The sequence below is a fragment of the Hypoxylon trugodes genome, assembly GCF_022578975.1.
Source record: "Hypoxylon trugodes strain CBS 135444 unplaced genomic scaffold F4822scaffold_6, whole genome shotgun sequence".
Lineage (NCBI taxonomy): Eukaryota > Fungi > Ascomycota > Sordariomycetes > Xylariales > Hypoxylaceae > Hypoxylon > Hypoxylon trugodes.
The window spans coordinates 1,658,918-1,676,368 of NW_026250021.1; the positions used below are offsets into that span (position 1 = coordinate 1,658,918).

The 17,451-nt window shown below is 46.6% G+C and overlaps 8 protein-coding genes across 8 annotated transcripts; 4 read left to right on the forward strand and 4 right to left on the reverse strand.

Moving 5' to 3' along the window:
* Positions 1-632: 632 nt before the first annotated feature.
* Positions 633-2,387, reverse strand: F4822DRAFT_407157 (DUF833-domain-containing protein). The gene has a single exon (XM_051458465.1). The coding sequence runs from the start codon at positions 1,721-1,723 to the stop codon at positions 701-703; it is 1,023 nt and encodes a 340-aa protein (XP_051313408.1). The 5' UTR covers positions 1,724-2,387; the 3' UTR covers positions 633-700.
* A 1,594-nt stretch (positions 2,388-3,981) lies between these two features.
* Positions 3,982-6,017, forward strand: F4822DRAFT_289199 (uncharacterized protein). The gene is made up of 2 exons (XM_051454985.1): positions 3,982-5,550; positions 5,675-6,017. The coding sequence occupies exon 1, from the start codon at positions 4,255-4,257 to the stop codon at positions 5,311-5,313; it is 1,059 nt and encodes a 352-aa protein (XP_051313409.1). The 5' UTR covers positions 3,982-4,254; the 3' UTR covers positions 5,314-5,550; positions 5,675-6,017.
* On the forward strand, positions 5,461-6,078 carry F4822DRAFT_430383 (uncharacterized protein; the record flags this gene model as incomplete). Its single annotated transcript, XM_051461280.1, has 1 exon — positions 5,461-6,078. One exon carries the CDS (start codon positions 5,461-5,463, stop codon positions 6,076-6,078), a length of 618 nt encoding a protein of 205 aa, XP_051313410.1.
* A 612-nt stretch (positions 6,079-6,690) lies between these two features.
* Positions 6,691-7,203, reverse strand: F4822DRAFT_430384 (uncharacterized protein; the record flags this gene model as incomplete). The annotated part of the gene is made up of 2 exons (XM_051461281.1): positions 6,691-7,096; positions 7,184-7,203. 2 exons carry the CDS (start codon positions 7,201-7,203, stop codon positions 6,691-6,693), a joined length of 426 nt encoding a protein of 141 aa, XP_051313411.1.
* A 76-nt stretch (positions 7,204-7,279) lies between these two features.
* On the reverse strand, positions 7,280-8,761 carry F4822DRAFT_289211 (uncharacterized protein). Its single transcript, XM_051454986.1, has 2 exons — positions 8,756-8,761; positions 7,280-8,704 (listed from the first exon to the last, which is right to left on the reverse strand). The coding sequence occupies exon 2, from the start codon at positions 8,640-8,642 to the stop codon at positions 7,485-7,487; it is 1,158 nt and encodes a 385-aa protein (XP_051313412.1). The 5' UTR covers positions 8,643-8,704; positions 8,756-8,761; the 3' UTR covers positions 7,280-7,484.
* A 1,720-nt stretch (positions 8,762-10,481) lies between these two features.
* Positions 10,482-13,338, forward strand: F4822DRAFT_407170 (heterokaryon incompatibility protein-domain-containing protein). Its single transcript, XM_051458466.1, has 3 exons — positions 10,482-11,502; positions 11,566-12,204; positions 12,258-13,338. The coding sequence occupies exons 1-3, from the start codon at positions 10,789-10,791 to the stop codon at positions 13,002-13,004; spliced, it is 2,100 nt and encodes a 699-aa protein (XP_051313413.1). The 5' UTR covers positions 10,482-10,788; the 3' UTR covers positions 13,005-13,338.
* A 126-nt stretch (positions 13,339-13,464) lies between these two features.
* On the forward strand, positions 13,465-14,601 carry F4822DRAFT_289287 (uncharacterized protein). Its single transcript, XM_051454988.1, has one exon. It carries the CDS (start codon positions 13,767-13,769, stop codon positions 14,079-14,081), a length of 315 nt encoding a protein of 104 aa, XP_051313414.1. The 5' UTR covers positions 13,465-13,766; the 3' UTR covers positions 14,082-14,601.
* On the reverse strand, positions 14,274-16,262 carry F4822DRAFT_289229 (putative 1-aminocyclopropane-1-carboxylate oxidase). Its single transcript, XM_051454987.1, has 4 exons — positions 15,646-16,262; positions 15,489-15,590; positions 14,630-15,439; positions 14,274-14,573 (listed from the first exon to the last, which is right to left on the reverse strand). Exons 1-4 carry the CDS (start codon positions 15,707-15,709, stop codon positions 14,467-14,469), a joined length of 1,083 nt encoding a protein of 360 aa, XP_051313415.1. The 5' UTR covers positions 15,710-16,262; the 3' UTR covers positions 14,274-14,466.
* Between the last annotated feature and the right edge of the window lie 1,189 nt (positions 16,263-17,451).

Sequence of the window (17,451 nt, forward strand, 5' to 3'; positions counted from 1 at the left end):
ATGTTTTTTGCTCAGGGGCTCCGCATAATCGTCTCGGCAAAGACGATGCGATGGACGAGAATAACTTCTACTGGTGGCCGCAGCTTCTATACATTGAGGATACCCCGGCACTACTTCTTTAATGCGTGTCGTAGGTGGCCTACAAGGTCATTGTGATTCCTTCCTTGACTACAATTAAGGAGCGTTGGTCGAGTGACGCTTCCCTTTGCTAGGGTTTGGGCCGGCAGCCTTCAACTCACTATATAGATCCCCACATGCAAGTCACTCAAGATATTACTTAGACAGTATCGCTAGGAATATAAGGGTCTGCGCACCTAGGTAGTAATAGGATATCTCACGATAGTTGTCTACACGAAGGCGACGGCAAGATTTCACAGAAGGCATCAAGGGTGGTACGGCGGCGAGCATGAGCGTGTGCGAACTCAATACAGTTTCTTATTATCTATAAAGCATTTATATCTAGTATGAACAGAAATTAAGGGGACGAACTTTCATGCGTCTCTTCTGTCTATGCCATTCAATTCAATCTACAATGTGGATGAACTCGTAGGTTATAAACGGAATGTCACGATAGCGTCCAGGTGCGCCAGCTACCCAGATAGTCACGATACTACTAATCAGAGAACAAGCCAAAAAATAGTAGAACATTTCTTACGGGACTTCTAATTCTTTACAATTTTAATTCTATGTCGCATCAGCGTTAGTCTTCTTCTATCTTGAACTTAAACGTCTCATCCCCTTTTCCTCTTTCAATTGGGTTCCCATGAGCATCCCATAACGCCCGCTCTTTATATGTAATATTGCCCTCCCAATCTAGAAGGATAATTGTCTGTCTTTGCGTGCCGTAAGCGCCTTTCATGAAATAACCATGCGCATCCTTGTGGTCTTCTTGCTCGCTATTACCCTCAATCTCATCAAATGCTGCCTTCGCTCTGCCTTCATCAGCCGCATTTGCCATTTCTCTCCAACCATCATCTTCTGCGAAGCTGCGAATAAATACGGATCGTCGAAGAGCATCCATATGTTGTTGAAAGGTCATTTTTGGTTCTAGGGGTAGCGTGTCATGATCGAGGAGTTTAAAAAGTCGATTCGTTAGGTCCTCTTCATTTAAATCCTGGTCGACTGCCTCTTGTATTGCCTCCTTCATCAACTTCTTTCCGATGTTGATCTTGTCCCACGTCGCGGGTACTACGTATACGGCATTGCTAAGTCCGTACGTTTGTCCCCGCTCCCCACCAATCCAAGGAACTTCGCCCACGTGGTCCCATCGGTTGGAAATGATGGCAAGAGGTTTAATACCCTTTTCCGTTCTCTGTTTAAAATCGCCGCAGACAAGCGAGAATCCTCCAACACCTTTCGCAGCTCGGCCTTCGAGCATGGAGTGTACGAAATCGTCTAAGCTCATTCCCGACGGGGAGCCTAGCCATGCTGTTACCATACTACCTCGGCTCTTTACACCGGCGATTGCGTGATCCGGGTCCGGGTCATCTTCTTTCGACTCCCGATAATTCGTCAGCACCGCGAATCGTCCGCTTTTGGTAAGTCCTAGCCATGTTCCACGTTCGCGACGGTAAAGATCTCGTGCTGATAATATCTTTTCGCCTGAGGGTTGATGTGTCCACCAATGTGGTCGACTAGTGGGTCTTAAAATGTATTCATCCCGGTTGTCGATGGCAATCAGAGCATATTTCGGATGTGCCGTTGTAATCAGAACAATACACATTGTGTCGAAGACGAAAAACCTCTAATCTTTATCCTTTTTTGCTTTTTTGAGTATGAGATCGGATATGAATGCTTATATGTACTTTGGTAGGTTTGGTACGATGAAGCGATGCTACTGCAAGAGATAGATATAAACAACCCGGGGAAATAAATATCGACGAAGTAAAAGAATCAAATAGAAAAGAAATACCCCCGTCCTCGCCACCGACACGACACGACACGACACGACTATGTTTTAAAGTGAATCCTGCTTAAACATCAATCTCCTGACACACACATACATAGCAATACAGCCTTTTTCTCTTCCGCGCGCGGCACGGCAGTGTGTAGGGCTAGACCGTTCACGGGATAGACGAGAAAGATCCCAATAGTGGTGTGACACGTCTCATGTAAAAAAAAAAAATTGTGAGAGATGGAAAGATTGAGATTGGGGAGAGAATGCTGCGAATGCGCTGTGTCTGAGATGTAGACCGCCTAACTAACAGTGCCTAGCCAGGTACAAGTACAGTAATTAAGCTATGACAAAATGCGACTTCGGCGTATAAATATGTAGTACTGTACAAATAATACAACTGTAAATACGTAGGGCGGTGTTGCGTGTAAGTTAGTGCCTACATACGTGTAATATGTAAGTCTGTTTTAGGCGAATTATTCCTTGGACGCCGTCCCCCGAACTAATAATTACTAGGTCATATCCCCTAAGTGCCTTCCAAAAATCTTGCAGGTGTCCATGTCATCGGACTCAATGTGGGGTGATAGTGACGGCTAACACTTAAAGGGCTGGGTCATTTAAGACGGTCGCTGCCGAGAGGGTGGCTGATACAACTGTAATTTTCAAGTTGTAGCTTGATTTTCAGCTATACTTCGCACTAAAGTGGTGGCTAATTAGTGGAGTAGTGGGGCAGATCTGAATGGACAAGGGACGGACACTCACTAAAAGCCGGCGCTGGCCGCCTTACTATTTCAGATTTAAAGTCTCGACCTGCATCTGGCATACCAATTTAAATGTTCCTTTTTCCTATCGTACATACACGAAAAGGCTCGTCCCTCAAATACACTTTCATCTCATCAATGGTTCGGTAAATCATATTTTGAATTCTTCATTTAATATACACGTATGCGTAAGGGACATGCATGACTTGCATTGCAGGGTTGCGCAGAAAAAAATAATACTTTTTTCCATGTCGATAACAAGAACCAGTGATGGAACACAAAAACCCTGAGATTGGGCAACAATACTTCTCAACACTTACACCCAAGTGGATCGCCTGATTGCCTCACCGCCGAGTCGAGACGCCATACGAAGGATCACACCTACGTGTACGAAGACATATTCATGGTGTCGCGTGCCCTCCTTACAGAATTGGATTGGCGTCGTTTATTCCGCTCATACTTCACTCCCGCCGAGCCGTGATAGAAGATGGCTACATGCGTATTATTCCCTCCAATCACCTATTTAAGATCGGTGTTACCGTCCGGGCTCGAACGGGTTCATGCCGCGATGTTTGCTATTGCGTGCCAATGATAGGAACGTCGGAACAGTGAACAACTGCCGGACCTGAACATACCCAATTACAATAAATTCCGGTGAGGCTCCTTTATACGTGATGTTACGGTGGGTATGGAGATATCCGGTCGAACTTGTCCAGGTTCCGATGACGATCAGTCTCTACTAAATTGTAGCTATTGATTTATACAGTTAGGATCATCCCGCCCACGCGTACTTTGTTATACTATGAGTTCCGTCCAACATACTCTCATTACTTCGGAACAATACAAGAGGAATATCGGGTAAATTAGCTAGAAATGCATTATAAGCAGGAGTTTGTGTTGTCTACAGTCCGACGAAAAAGATGGCATTCAGCCATCGTGAACTCCCAGGCTTTCAGGGCGCAGACGCCACCAGTTTTGGCGTCACTGCCCACTCAATTTATATTTCTTAGGCGCCTAAACACGCTATTTCACAGCCAGTATCGCACCAACTAGAGCAACTAGAGCGCCTGCGCCAGGTCAAGAGACCTACCTAACTGCCTTAACCACCTATTACCTCTTCCTTTTTTCACATTCGTCTATTTTACCAATGGCTACAATACCTACTCAAGGCCACGAACCACACTGTCGGTGATTTCCAACAAAACCCCGGACCACACTTACTAATGAAAAACCAATTGCTGCATTTTATGATGTTATTTTAGCTAGACTTGAAGTCCGAGTCGCTACGTACCTAGGTATGTATCGATGAGTGTCGATGCATGCTCGGAGTTATTCAATTCTAGGTACCTAGGTAGGCAGGCAAGGGCTGCATTTAACAGCTTTGCTCCTTCTCCTCTTCCAGAGATTCCCAATATTCCAAAGCTTCCAGACATCGGAAAAGCTCAAGGATATAGTAATCTCAACTCTCCCTATTTTGTATACCTCAATTTCATCCTTTCGAATTATATTCACTTTAGTATCCTACAACCATGGTCCCCATAGACCTATTCTTACGTATCGAAACCTAGCTACGATAATTAGGCAAAACAGACATCGACAATGGCCCACGACCCTACCATCGATCACATGTCAATCGGCAGTCTTGATGATGATCAATTTTACAGTGCTTCATCCAGTCGGATTACTAGCCGACATGTCAGCCTCATTGCGGCATCGCGTAACCTGGAAGAAGATACGATCCACCGCATAACTCCCTCACAGCCTCCCGCATCTCCCTACCAACCCGGTCTTTATACACCCATATCCTCACCAGGAACCCGGAGCCCGACATCACCAGGTGGATCGAGGTCGAAGTGGGCCTTCCCTTTCCCGATCCGTCATCACCATAATCCAAAACATCGTCATTTCTGTCCGAAGCCATTAGCCCGCCGCCTGTATCGGACATTTCACGGCACATCAGATAGCACTCCGTTGCTTCGACCTATAGCAAACGAACAGGACGCTGGAATCAAGGGCCGTGTGAAATACATGGTTTCGTCTCCTACATCCCCGATCGCTACAGATCGTTGGACTCCAGCTTATGCTGGAAACCACTCTCCTTGTTCGGAAGGATCATTTACGCCGATTGACTCCCCATTAGATAGATTGGTCAATATGAATAGACGTGGGACCGATGCGATAGTTTCTAACATTCGCGCCTATCTGTCTAGCAGAAGGCACGACGATTGCTCATCAAGGGCAAGCAGAGCCCCAACTGCCAATGAGAATCAACGATTCCCGACGTTGCGAACAGAACGCGGCGTTCTCCAAGGTAATCAGACGCAAGTTAACGAGGCAGCAGCGGATAGTTATTTAGTTACTACACAAGATATTGCAGGAATTCTCGATATTGTCATCGCTGGTATCCGATGTGCCCACCAAGATGGTTCGACGGCAGGATGCCTTTCAATGTTGTTGCCCAAGGAACCACTACTAAAACCTGTCCCCAAAGTGAAAGCAATCATTCCCGGATCACCGAGTATCGCTGATCCAGCTACGACAATCAGCTCCGTGAAGCCTTCTTTCAGCATGGCCAGTTACTCTGACCATCATAAACAATATCTCGATGCTTACAGAACCACAATCATATCCCGACAAAGCATTACTGAAGTTACCTAGGAATGGTCTTCGGATAATGTAGCACAGGAGGTTATCAGAGAACCTTACGCAAGTGTTGTCGGGTCATTAGAGGCATCGCGAAACGTGTCTACCCGTGGCTTATCTTTATTCAGTTCAAATTCTCCATCCCCAAGTGGTTCTCGAAGAATGAGTTCCAGACTCAACCCCACAATTGAGGAGCCAAGTCCTCTACCAGAGCTTGAACCTAGGAGTCCAAGGCGCTCTATATCTGAACCAGTAAGCCCCAGGGAATCCTCGGGGGATATGGGATACAGAGCCACTCGCCAACGCGATGGTTCTATGACATGTTTCCCAAAACTTCCCTCGAGGACATCTACCAGCGACTGGCTAACTCCCCTAGGTCTATTTGGGGAATCTAACATATCCGAACACCGAGAGACAGTATCGGATCTCTACGCTTGCGGCGTCGATGCGCATTGCGGCACAAATATCCCTCAGTCACTAGAGGTACTAGAGGAATCGCCTCTACAGACACCAGTTCCAATAAATGATTTCCCTTTCCAGGAGCCGCCGCTACAATGGCCCGCTCAGCAGACCCGGGGGCTCGAGGCAATTGGAAAGAGAACAGGCTGTTCTATCGGCGTATCTTCACATCGTCGGAAGAGTAGCGTAAAGCCAATGGAAAACCGGATTCCAGAGCCGAACCACAATATTCTGGATAAACTGCGCCGCTACAGCTTCATGCCACTTTCGGACCAAACTCCGGAGAATATTCGTGAAGCTTCTCCTCCTGGTCGGACTTAGGCTGAACTACCACTGCTGGAGGAAGGAGGTAGAAAACGTTCGTCCAAGGAGTTGCTGCAGGACATCCTTGACGGGAAGCCTCCGTCGAAGAGGTCTTCGCCAAAATTGTCGCGATTAGAGACTCAAGGGAGGCGGAAGACAGGTTCGCAAGCGACACACAAAAAACAAATTGGTGGTCTAGGTTGCATGTCCTGTTCGGAAGATCAGACACCACATGTTTGCATGGACGAGCAGTTTACATCTTTATCGGGATCGGAAGTGGCTTGGTTTGAATAAGATGTGTCAATTGTGCCCATTGAACCTGCAAATTAGGAATCCTGTCATTCTTATAAAATTAGTCTATCACACCTACTGCGGTATCGAATTACCATGAAGCTCGCACCCTAGAAACAATTTCAGCATACAATAACAAAGTCAGATCGTCATTAATCTCATAGACAACAGGTGTTTCAAATTTCAGCATATTCATTGAATTATACGTTATCGTATGTCGATGTCGACCCGTCAATCTGTCGCGCGATGACCATGCGCATCCCATCCCAGTCCAAATTTTTATTCATACAACCCCTCCATCACATCGTACATCAATCCATTCATCCCATCGCAATTCATCTACCGCTTCCACTGCCCCGCATTCTCAACACCCTTCGAAACGCCCTCCGCTCCGCTCTGCACTCCCGTCCCAACGGATCCCAGCGCATCGCCCACGGGTTTTCCGGCGGAACCCGTGGCGCTAGTGATAGTGTCGCCGAGACCACGGCTCGCGGCTCCGACTACGTTGCCTGCTGTGCGGCCTACCCCGCCGACGGTGTTGCCTACTGTGCTCGTGACGAATTTGGCGGCGCCGGTTACGCCGGTGTCTTGGTTGGATTTGGTGTTGGTTTCCAGGGGCATTGTGGGCGGTTTTGGGTTGGTTTTTGGTGATAGTGGGGTTTTGACGATAGGTGGTATTGATGTTGAAGTAGATAGTTGATAATTGGATTGTAAAGACTTCCAAGATTCTGTTGAGTGTGCTTTACTGGCAATGGTGAATATTTGTAGGCGTCGATGTATCCTAATTTAGACACCTTGATATCCTTGAAGCCTACGTCAAGGTGTAACGTACAAGACGACGTGTGACGTCATGGCTGGAGCTATCTTCGTCACGGCGACGCAAATACTAGTGACGTCATGGGATTGTCTACATTTTACAGTTCGTGAGTATATACGAACAATAATCAATTCTTTTAATTTCAATGGGTTGTATAATATACGCCTTTTCCTGTAATGATTTCTTCTTAAAAAATCTATTCACAAAAAATGCCCAATATTTCCTTCATTTAATTATGACAGTCTCTGTCCTTGCTCCTTCCAGCCAAAGAAGAGTATTACGATAATCAGAACAGACCCTAAGCTGAGACAACCGTTTATAACCCCCCCCCCGCGTTGATTTTCTTCAAGAGCTGAATATCTTGTGAGGGCCTAGCATCTTTTGAGGGCATAGGATAACTGTCATGCCATGACACGTAACCGATTCTTTCATAGATTTCCCCGCACTTTTCTAGGAGCAAGATCCAAGCGTCCCTTTTATAATTACCAGTAGAATCTTGTAGGTCAAGCGGCATACCGATTATAGAGTTGACCGAAATATTCCTCCGGTCAAAATGAATTCTAGCTAGTATGTGATTGTCTGGTGAAACGTCAAACACAGCATAGATTTCATCACTGGACCCTTGGCAGAAGGGATGTAGAGTTGCTTCACAACCCTCCTGTCGTCGGATAGACCGCAACTGCACACCAATGATTGGGCCAGTAGCGTGCAAATAACGAAGTTCATCTTCCCCATGATCACTCATTTGGATTGAAAGGGAGGGCACATTGTCAAAAGTATAATGGGGCTTTTGACTATCGCCAACTTTGATATCAGGTACTGGCAGAGCATGTCTACGAGGTATGCCACAGGCAATATCACAATAGCCCTCCCAGCCAAGGTAAGACCAGCTGGGAAATTGAGGGCGCCTTTTGGCTGGATTCTTATGATGCCATTGGAGTAGCAGATTGTCGCCCTCAATAGGGTTACCCCAAATAAACCGTAAGCCCTTTACGGAATTTTCCATTGTTTGTAGAATGCCTAAAATGGCATTAAGAGCATCGTCGCCGTTTGTCAGCTTCCTCGAGCTATATTCAGCAAGACGTCGGCAAGCTTCGCCCATGCTATCGGGATAGAATCCAGGAGGGATGAAGGTTTGGAAGAGGGAGCCCGCACTCTTTTGTATCCAACCCAATGGTATTATCTCAGATTCCATCGAATGTAAACTATTGCAAAGATAGGACACTCCGTTGTCGGTAAATACAAGCCTTCTTGGTGATAGAAAGCATTCTTGGTACGTCCAGCCGCGGCTTGCCCAGGCGGATCTTTGCATCGTGTAAAAGGTATGAGGAAATCCCTCTAAAAGGGCCACGCCCGTAATGATCTCTTTTCCTTTCTGTCGACGGGGCCTACTTATTCCAGGTAAGCCGTACGTAGCGTCCTTTCCCGCGGCAGCTATAATTGTGAATTCTGCGTGGGAATATATACTACCCATTTGAGAGATTTGCCGTTGCTTGTCTGAATCACTTCCCTGCTCAATACACTATCGCATCATAGCTTTAGTCAATTATTAGTTTGCTCAAGAAAGGTTTGACAAACTCGACTCACGTATTGATCAACCCAAAGGTATTGCTCCCCCATTTCTCTCGTCACTACCATAGCATCCTTGATAACTTGCGAGTATTTAATCTTCGAATCGCCCCAGACATATGATAGAGCAACATATCGGCATTGCGCAGGGCGCAGGGGCTGGAATTACCGCCGGTTCCCGACCCGAGCTGCGACAATCGATGACCTGGAAGTCTATAGGAGGCTTGGATCCTGATAGTCTTTTAGAACAACTATGGTTGTTCTTTTCAGCGCGGCAGTAATCTAAACATTGCCGCAGGTGTGTGAACGAAACGTTATCCGGTTGTATAGATTGGATCCCACACGTGTATCGTTGATTTGGTTTGCTAACGCCGAGGACGCTATTCTTTCGCACGTCATCTAGATCCATCCCTAGCCCCGCGTATACATATAGGATAGTGTTGTCGCGCAGGCGCTTCTCTGGTTTCCTATTTCTTACTTTGCTATATTGGAAAAACCTAGCTGAACAAGCCCGCAGCCAAGAACGATTTCCGTCGAGAGAAGGCGGTTTGATTTTGGCGAACAGGCGGCATATCCGACAGCTTGCGGTTTTTAGCTGCTCGTGTGATTCAGGTAACTTTATGATTTTGTAACCCTTCGATCTAGGCGGCGTAACTAATTCGTCCCAGGGTATTTGTCTACAGCGAGCACAAGTATCTTCACTAAGGGGTTGAGATTCGGAATAAAGCTCTGGCTTCTTCCTCGGGGCTCCATTCGGGGCTTGAGAGCGCTTAGTGTTTTCTGGTAACACCATCATTACCTGCGACAAGTTCAGAAAAACATGATTAAGAAAGAAAAATATTTTGTGCCTACATCCCTATGATGTTTAATAAGTGACAATATAAGTGCACTGCCGAGCCAATAAAACCCTAACAGTAGAAGTACCACGAATCATGGGCAGTTAATTCATTATACGGCTATGCACATTCTCCGTGGGGGGTCTGCGTACCGCTAATCATAGCGGGTAAGAAAAGGAACATTTCTCGCTTACTTTACCTGTCTAAGTGCCTACCTGGGTAGGTAGGTCTATATCGGAGTATCTTCTCCCTTTTTGCTTCTGCTATCTCTTGTGACGAAATGTATTGGTAAAAGGGAAGAAGGGGGGAACAAAAGAAAAAGATTAGGGTACCTTAGGTAGTATCTGATGCACTCCAATATTAAATTGAAATGTTCGTATGATTGGATGAATACATGCCTTTTCTTTTTTGGACATCATGTCTTACTAAGGTGATTTGTGCCCAACGCGCATTCTTTACTAAGTCTTTTCGTGTACGTAAATTGAACAATTTTTCCTATCATCATAACTCGGAGCAACTAAGCATAATATGAATTGATTGTAAGACGGTCCAAACCTAGTAAACACAGCTATGGCAAGTTTATAAGGTTATGAGCTCCTTAGTTGCCCCCTTTTCCGCTGTTTAAATGACCTTTGGCTGGGTTACGTCGGAAGGTGAATGGAAATCTCTGGTTGTTAATTCCTAAGCTCTTGTGAGCACTCGGTAAATGTACTATCCCAAGCGCGTATGTATCTTAATGTACCCACTCGTAGCGTGTTTATTCGAGGGGTATTCAGATGGTGGCGTCTTGGGTGGCTTTTCAGCTCGGAGTTTTTCAAGCAGGCTACATCGTGAAGACCGAGTCGCATGCATACCCAATCTTAAACTGCACATTCAGATCACCAGCAAGCCACAAATTGAATCGAGAGTTTGAACCGAGAATTTCCGAAGGGTCGCACACTGGTCACTCATGATATAAATAAATTTGAGGTTTTATGTTTCGATCACACAACACGGCGGCAGGCTGTAGCCACAAAGACAATATGCAGCTCAACTCTTTCCAAATTCGGACAGAAGTAATTGCTAAACGCTTATGGCGTCTATGATATCGGAGGCATGCACGTGCACAATATTACCACAGTATCGATCGAGTTTTCCATACTGAGCTGGTTTATTCAATAGTCTGCTCGCAGGAGGCTCTGTAACCCCTTTTATTTATATTTCACTCTTGTAGTCATGGGGCCGATTATTGTTTACATCTTATACATAATCAAATCTATTTACCTATGTTTACGTCCTTTGAGACATCCACCAGTGGTTTTGCGCGAAATGTCCTTCCAATACAGTAAATTACCAGAAGGGTCAATTCGCGTCGTTCACCTACTACCCGGAGAAGACGCTGTTAACGTCGAACTTTCCGTTAGAAAACTGAATGATAAAGAGCCAGTATACGACGCTTTATCTTGGCAATGGGGCAGTATAAGTTATACAGGTGAAAACACGATCAATATTCGAAATGAAGGGAATAACGACTTTCATCAAATGTTAGTGAGGCCAAACTTACTGTGGGCATTGAAAAGCATCCGTCGACTCCCTCCCAACGCTCAACCTAATAAACTTTGGGTCGACTTCATTTGCATCAACCAAAATGACCTCGAAGAAAGAGCTAGTCAAGTGGCAAGGATGACGGAGATCTATCAGGGCGCCAGAAGAGTCCATGTATGGCTTGGGAAACCAGGACATACGGTAGATCCCCGTATAATAGACGATTTCACGGACGAAGAGCTTAAAATAGCAGTTCAACATATTGATACTATCTGGAATTTGGATGATGCGAATCATATAGGCAGCGTGGACATAGGGATTCGCAACAAGGCTAACCTGCATAATCTGGAGCCCTTGTTCAAATTGTTGAAACGAGGTTGGTTCAGTCGTCGCTGGATCGTGCAGGTAAGTTATCGAGTGACCTAGGCGAGGGCGTGTTTTCGTCTAAAGATTCTGACAATACATTAGGAAGTTGGAGTGGCGAGAGACACAATTGTGCATTGCGGGGATAGACAGTTCGAGTGGGAGAAGCTCACCCATGCCATTGCCTTGCTAGAAAGGATCGGTCGAGATGGTTCGATCGATAGGCTGTTCAAACTGCGTCCAGACACGCGTCATGTTTCCGAATACGTGGGTAACATTTCCGCACTCCCAGCATTTCGTCTAGTTCAGAATGTTTCTGGGCTGCACCGCCAGCTAAGTAGAAAGAGTCGGAGCAAGCAATATACTCTCGAACAGCTTATCTGCTTTCTTGTCATCTTCGAATCTTCGGAGCCCAAAGATATCGTCTATGCAGTACTAGGTATCGCCTCTGATGTTCGACCCACTCACGGTCCACGCCGTAATGCCCTATCCTGTGACAGCCAAACGAACCCCGGCCCGACCGATTTTCCAGTTCGATATGATGGCGAGGAAACGCTTGACCTCTATATACGTTTCCTTAAACATGCAATGCAGAAATCCAGGTCGTTAGATATTCTATGCAGACCGTGGGCTCCGGAGGGGATAAAGTTGCCGTCTTGGATTCTGGATGTAACTCGAAAACCGTTTCGAGCTACTTCGAGGGGTAAGATGGTCCGCTACAATCCGGACCCTTTTGTAGGGCCAGTATGTCCTTATGCCCCATTCCGTTACTTGCCGTGGGTTAATCCTGGTATTAGGTAATCAGAGGAAAATACTATACCGCATCTGGGCACTCTATCAATAACCAAGATTGGTTTTTCAAGATTAGAAGCGATGGGGGGGATGGGAATCCGAAAGTAATAGTAGTGCGTGGTTTTAAAATAGCCAAACCAGTCGAGATGTGGGATTTGGCTGTCCATGGGAGCATTCCTGCTTCATGGCTGAGTGGTGTGAATTGGGAAGATTCTAAAAGGCCACCCCCCGAAGAATTCTGGAGAACCATAGTGGCTGATAGGACGAGTGCAGGTCTCGAGCCGGAACCGGGGTACTCATCGATAATTCAATCTGCTGTCGTGGAGAGGGGTGTTCACTATGGAATCAATACCAACGAGTTCATCCATGAAAAGGACAATTCGGCCTATTTTGAGGTATTCCGTCGCGTACAAGCTGTTGTCTGGAATCGTAAGCTGATTCGCGCGGAACTCCTCTGTGACGGTCGCGACAATTGTCACGATATACGTTATGATCGATGTCCAGATGGGGGTTATGATGGGGATCATGAAACGGAGCGACCTTTGGGGTTGGTTCCAGCTATGGCCGAGAAGGGGGATTCGATCTACATTGTGGACGGCTGCAGCGTGCCTCTTGTTCTGCGACCAAAAGATCAGAAAGCTGATGGAACAGCTACCTACTATGAGTTAGTAGGGGAGTGCTACATCAACAATATGATGGATGGGAGGGCAATGGGTGAAAGTCCGAAGTGGGAGGATATCAAAATCAAATAGCTATTCCTGTAATCACAATCAATGATACTGTGACCCTCGTTGTGTGGAATGTCACTGAGAGGGCAGCCCCCTGACTTATCCTGTCAGCGAATGAGCCAATAGTTTCCGATTAAAGTGTCACGAGAGGCTCGGTGGCGCAGCTTATTGAGACACGCATACATACACGGAGTTGAGAATGGTGTACTTCCGTTCCATCGCTAGCCTCTGCAGTAAGCAGAAGTTTTCGAGCCATAGTAGATTAGCTAGGTAGATGATTTTATAATCCAAATATGAGTAAGAAGATGTTGGTATGAAGGAAATAGGGGTAGGAGATTAAATTAGCCGCTGATATTAATAGACAGATTGTAACTAAGTATCGAATAGCGCTATTATCATCAATTTAGTACAGAGATCTCGGGGACGCTAGTGACGTATGGTTGCATAAAAGCGGGGTTTGGCTGAGTTAAGAGACCTGGCGATCGATGAGGGTCGGACATTTCTCGACAAATACGGTACCTACCTACCTAGGGTAGTGGTACGCTTAACTAAGAACCTCTTAGCCGGGGAAATATTTCGACTCCTCTTCTTTTCCCCTTGGTTCTCTCGTAATATTTAACCTAGTCATTATCACCTCGAAAAAGCCGCAGTTCATTGTCGTACAGACATCACAACCATCAACAATTCATCGATAAGCTTGTGAATCGCTTCAACCATTTTCACCCCACCTATTCGTTATTATACCAGCAACAATTATCTCTCAACTAGCTATAAACTACATTTACAATGACACTTGGAATCGCATCCGTAGCGTACCCCACAGGCGGCAAGTTCGACGTGGACTACTACATAAACAAGCACATGCCCTTTGTCCAGGCCAAACTCTCCCCACACGGCCTCAAGGCATGGAGGGTAGCCCAGTACACTGACCCTAACGCGCCGTACGTCATTCAAGCATGGCTAGAGTTTGAAAACGACAAGCAGTGGGAGGTGGCCGCTGCAAGCTCCGAGGCCAAAGAGGTCTTTGGTGACGTCCCCAACTTCACTGATATCAAGCCGGTTCTATTGGTGGGATCGATTGTAGGATCTCAAAGCTGGTGAAGTGGAATGAGCGGAATTAGCATTGGTGGAGGATTCTTGGTTCTTTGATGTGGAATCAGTGAAAGGAGTCCAGGTAATCATGAGGCCACCGTGCCGTCGAGGGGTGCTCAAGGTGTGTTGATGGGGTGGACACGATTCATGCGCAAAATATAATGTTTCTTACGCCTACATGTGCTCATATCGAATACTAACCTGTGAACGTTGGTTGATATTAGGACTACTTGGCGATTTGTGACTTGTAAGCCACCGGGTAGCCACCGTACCAAAACCGGAGACCAGTTAAAAGGGTGTGATAATTCACTCTCAATTAGAGAAACATTCCGCGGGTGTATAATGAAGACAGAAAAATGTGGCCTTGTGACTCCGATAAGCTCTTCTCTCCCATTCAATCATAGTACTTTTGATTCACACCAGCAATAATCTCCTTCTCCCTCTGATCAACCAACCCCGTACGAAACCTATGATCCTTAGCAATTCGCGCCCTTGCCCACTCTATTTCCCAGTTAGCAACACATCACCCCTATTCAAGCTTAAAATAGATACCATACCTTCAGCTGTAACATCATGCGAGAATTGTTCCGCATCAGCCTGCAACCCTAGCCTCTGCAGCAAAGGACTCGAAATAGGTTTCAGTATAATATTCGCCTCAGGCCGCGCGAAGTAGATCAAGCTAAGTCTAGGCCGATCCGCTTGGCCTGCCGGCGGTCTGACGACGCGGTGAACGGTACTCTTTAAGTACCCGCCGCTTAGGAATTCCAGTGCGTCGGCGATGTTTACAATAATCGCGTCCCTAGGTGATCTAACGTATTTCCATTGCCCTTCGGGTGTCTGTACTTGTAGCCCGGCTACGGGTTGGTGGAATAGGAAGGTCAGCGTGTTGTAGTCAGTATGTCCCTTCGCCCAGATGTTCCCGAGTTGAGCATCCGCTTCCGCAGAGCGTGGATAGTATTTCATGTACCGCAGATACTCGAGACCTTCCGCCTCGTAGCGATGGCGCTCGACGAGGAAATCCTCGTCGATCTCAAGCACGTAGGCAAACAGTCGTAGCAATGGGAGCAAGACGTCGTTATGGATCTTAAGTGAGAAGGCCTTGATCTCGTCCCAATGCTCCCTAATCAATTGTGGATGCGGTCGCTCATGCTCTAGTGTGAATTTGGGAATGTTATACCGTTCGTCATTGTCGCGCGCAGCTAGCTTCCCCGTAGATTGGGGCTTGTACCCCCTGAAGTCGCCCTTGGCCGTGTCGCATATGTATTTCAGTTTCTCCTCTAGCGAGAGCTCGAAGAACGCTTCGCATAACGCATATTGGCGCCTCACTTCTTCATCGGAAAATCCATGTCCAGTAACATAAAAGAAACCTAGAGGCAGTTCAGTGATGCGATCTTAATGTAAGGTCTTGATCCCTACCATTTTGATTGATAAATCGCAGCACTTGCTCTGCCAACTCCTGTTTACCTCCTGGTTGGTTCAGCTTAGAGATATCCAGCGCTTCTAAGTCGGCATATTCTACTGTTAAGTAAAACATCAATAAGTGGAACTCGTTTATTTCTAGGCTCGTACATACATTGTTCCTTGGTTTCATTGGGATATTCATATTCAAGGACATCGCCTACACGCGAAGGAGACATCTTTTAATTCCTATATATTTCGGATTAATATAGTCAATCTTCAGGTAATATGGGACGCTATTGAATGGAGAGTTCGTTTAGTAGGATACCATCACCATAGTCATCGGCATGCCGTTGTGCGGGGAAGCTCAACTCCTATCTGGCCCTTACACCTAAATATTCTTCAACGGGATTGGTCAAACAAACCCCATATAAATGATGCCATTTCAAGCTCCGAAGGCGAGCTACATTGACAAGCTCAAACTGCTAGTCATCAACTATCGCATAGAGTATGAAGCTTAGCAGAAGTCAATTAGCTAATATCTGACTATCTGTAGCCTGTAGCTTTTCTCACTGGGCCAGGGAAATTCTTCGCTACCTTGAGTTTCTGTTACCTAAAGTGACAGTAGAGGCCTACGTGTGGACTAACCAAGATACATACTAGTAAAGAACCCCTTATTTTAATCATATAATAAATGTGACGTTAGTTGAGATTATGAAAGGCTATCTCATAGACGTAGAGCAAAGCGCGGAAATGGTAGCCTGCTGAAGTGCGTTTATTGGCGTCAGGAGTTGACGGGTTTCAACACCGAGCAGAAGTAGTAGTACTTGGTAGTACTTCAACCCCTTACGAGAGGAGCTGCGCGAAACTGGATGCCTGACGACATGAGACTGCTCGCAGCGTCGAGCCGTGCATGACAAGTATGCACGTGCGAAGATGGTAAAGATCGTTCCCTAGTAGCAGCTAGAGCGCCTAGATACTATGAGCATAAATTATATCGGATAGGATGAGTTCCGGCACGGGCCATCTCGCAGTAGGGTAACATCTGCATTAGGAATCACAACATACTAGTTGAATAGGATACCACGGGACGTCGATGTCACGACGGCGGTAGGGGGATATCATGACTAATAGTTTCACGAACGAGTGGGAACTCGGCGCGAATAACCTCGTACGCGTCATACAGCGAGTATTGCCTCGCGATTTAACGGTGTTCGGGGCTGTACTCGAAATGGCGAATGCGTTGAAACCGGCGTAGGTGCGAGTCGGTCCCAGTCAAGGTGGAAAGGTTAGTCATGTCCACTGTGTACAAGGGCCATACTCACAGAACGGTGGAATCTATCCAAGGACTAAACGTAATAGCCTCGCGATCTCCTTCCGCAAGTAGCAAACCAAATAGGGGGGAGCCTATCGAATTACAGATCAGGAGTCCAAACAGACGCACTCTAAAATGCGGATAGGTAGATACCGTGGACCAGATCGTGATGTCGAGCGGGTCGGGGGTTGCCTGCTGCTTGCAGGACATGCCCATTTCCCTCTTGAATTAGCAATACACGACGAGCATCCCGAACTTCACCGTTTCATCGAATGGAACAGCCGAACCCAAGCGCGAACCGTAACATCCAATGCCGAGATCAGACAACCTTGCGCGAGATCCAAGCCGAACTGCAGGCTCTCACGATATCCAAACTCCGCTAATGCAAGAAAATTGCATTTTCCAAGACTCACTCTAGCATATGCATTCCACGACGAACAATGCATGCCACCCTCGGCGGGCGTCGTTCCAAACTCACGATCCTAATGGAAACCGCGAGCCTGACCCTCGCGCTCAGTAGCTCGCTAGTATCCCATCCACCACCGCCTTAAACGCGAGCCAAGCCCCCATCACAAATGCAAACAGTCCCAGAAAGTCATACTCCGGACAGCCATCGCACCTCCAAAAACACTAACGGCGCATTCGCCGTGGGTATTAACCCCTGTC

What these genes read in the sequence shown, in the direction of transcription:
- F4822DRAFT_289287 (XM_051454988.1), top strand. Translation starts at nt 13,767, where the DNA reads ATGACACTTGGAATCGCATCCGTAGCGTACCCCACAGGCGGCAAGTTC.
- F4822DRAFT_289199 (XM_051454985.1), top strand. Translation starts at nt 4,255, where the DNA reads ATGGCCCACGACCCTACCATCGATCACATGTCAATCGGCAGTCTTGAT.
- F4822DRAFT_407157 (XM_051458465.1), bottom strand. Translation starts at nt 1,723, where the DNA reads ATGTGTATTGTTCTGATTACAACGGCACATCCGAAATATGCTCTGATT.
- F4822DRAFT_289229 (XM_051454987.1), bottom strand. Translation starts at nt 15,709, where the DNA reads ATGTCTCCTTCGCGTGTAGGCGATGTCCTTGAATATGAATATCCCAAT. An exon ending in CAATGAAACCAAGGAACAAT is followed by an intron (nt 15,591 to 15,645) that starts GTATGTACGAGC and finishes TTTACTTAACAG; the next exon opens with TAGAATATGCCGACTTAGAA. An exon ending in GCGATTTATCAATCAAAATG is followed by an intron (nt 15,440 to 15,488) that starts GTAGGGATCAAG and finishes AACTGCCTCTAG; the next exon opens with GTTTCTTTTATGTTACTGGA.
- F4822DRAFT_407170 (XM_051458466.1), top strand. Translation starts at nt 10,789, where the DNA reads ATGGGGCCGATTATTGTTTACATCTTATACATAATCAAATCTATTTAC. An exon ending in GTCGTCGCTGGATCGTGCAG is followed by an intron (nt 11,503 to 11,565) that starts GTAAGTTATCGA and finishes ACAATACATTAG; the next exon opens with GAAGTTGGAGTGGCGAGAGA. An exon ending in CGGACCCTTTTGTAGGGCCA is followed by an intron (nt 12,205 to 12,257) that starts GTATGTCCTTAT and finishes TCCTGGTATTAG; the next exon opens with GTAATCAGAGGAAAATACTA.
- F4822DRAFT_289211 (XM_051454986.1), bottom strand. Translation starts at nt 8,642, where the DNA reads ATGGGTAGTATATATTCCCACGCAGAATTCACAATTATAGCTGCCGCG.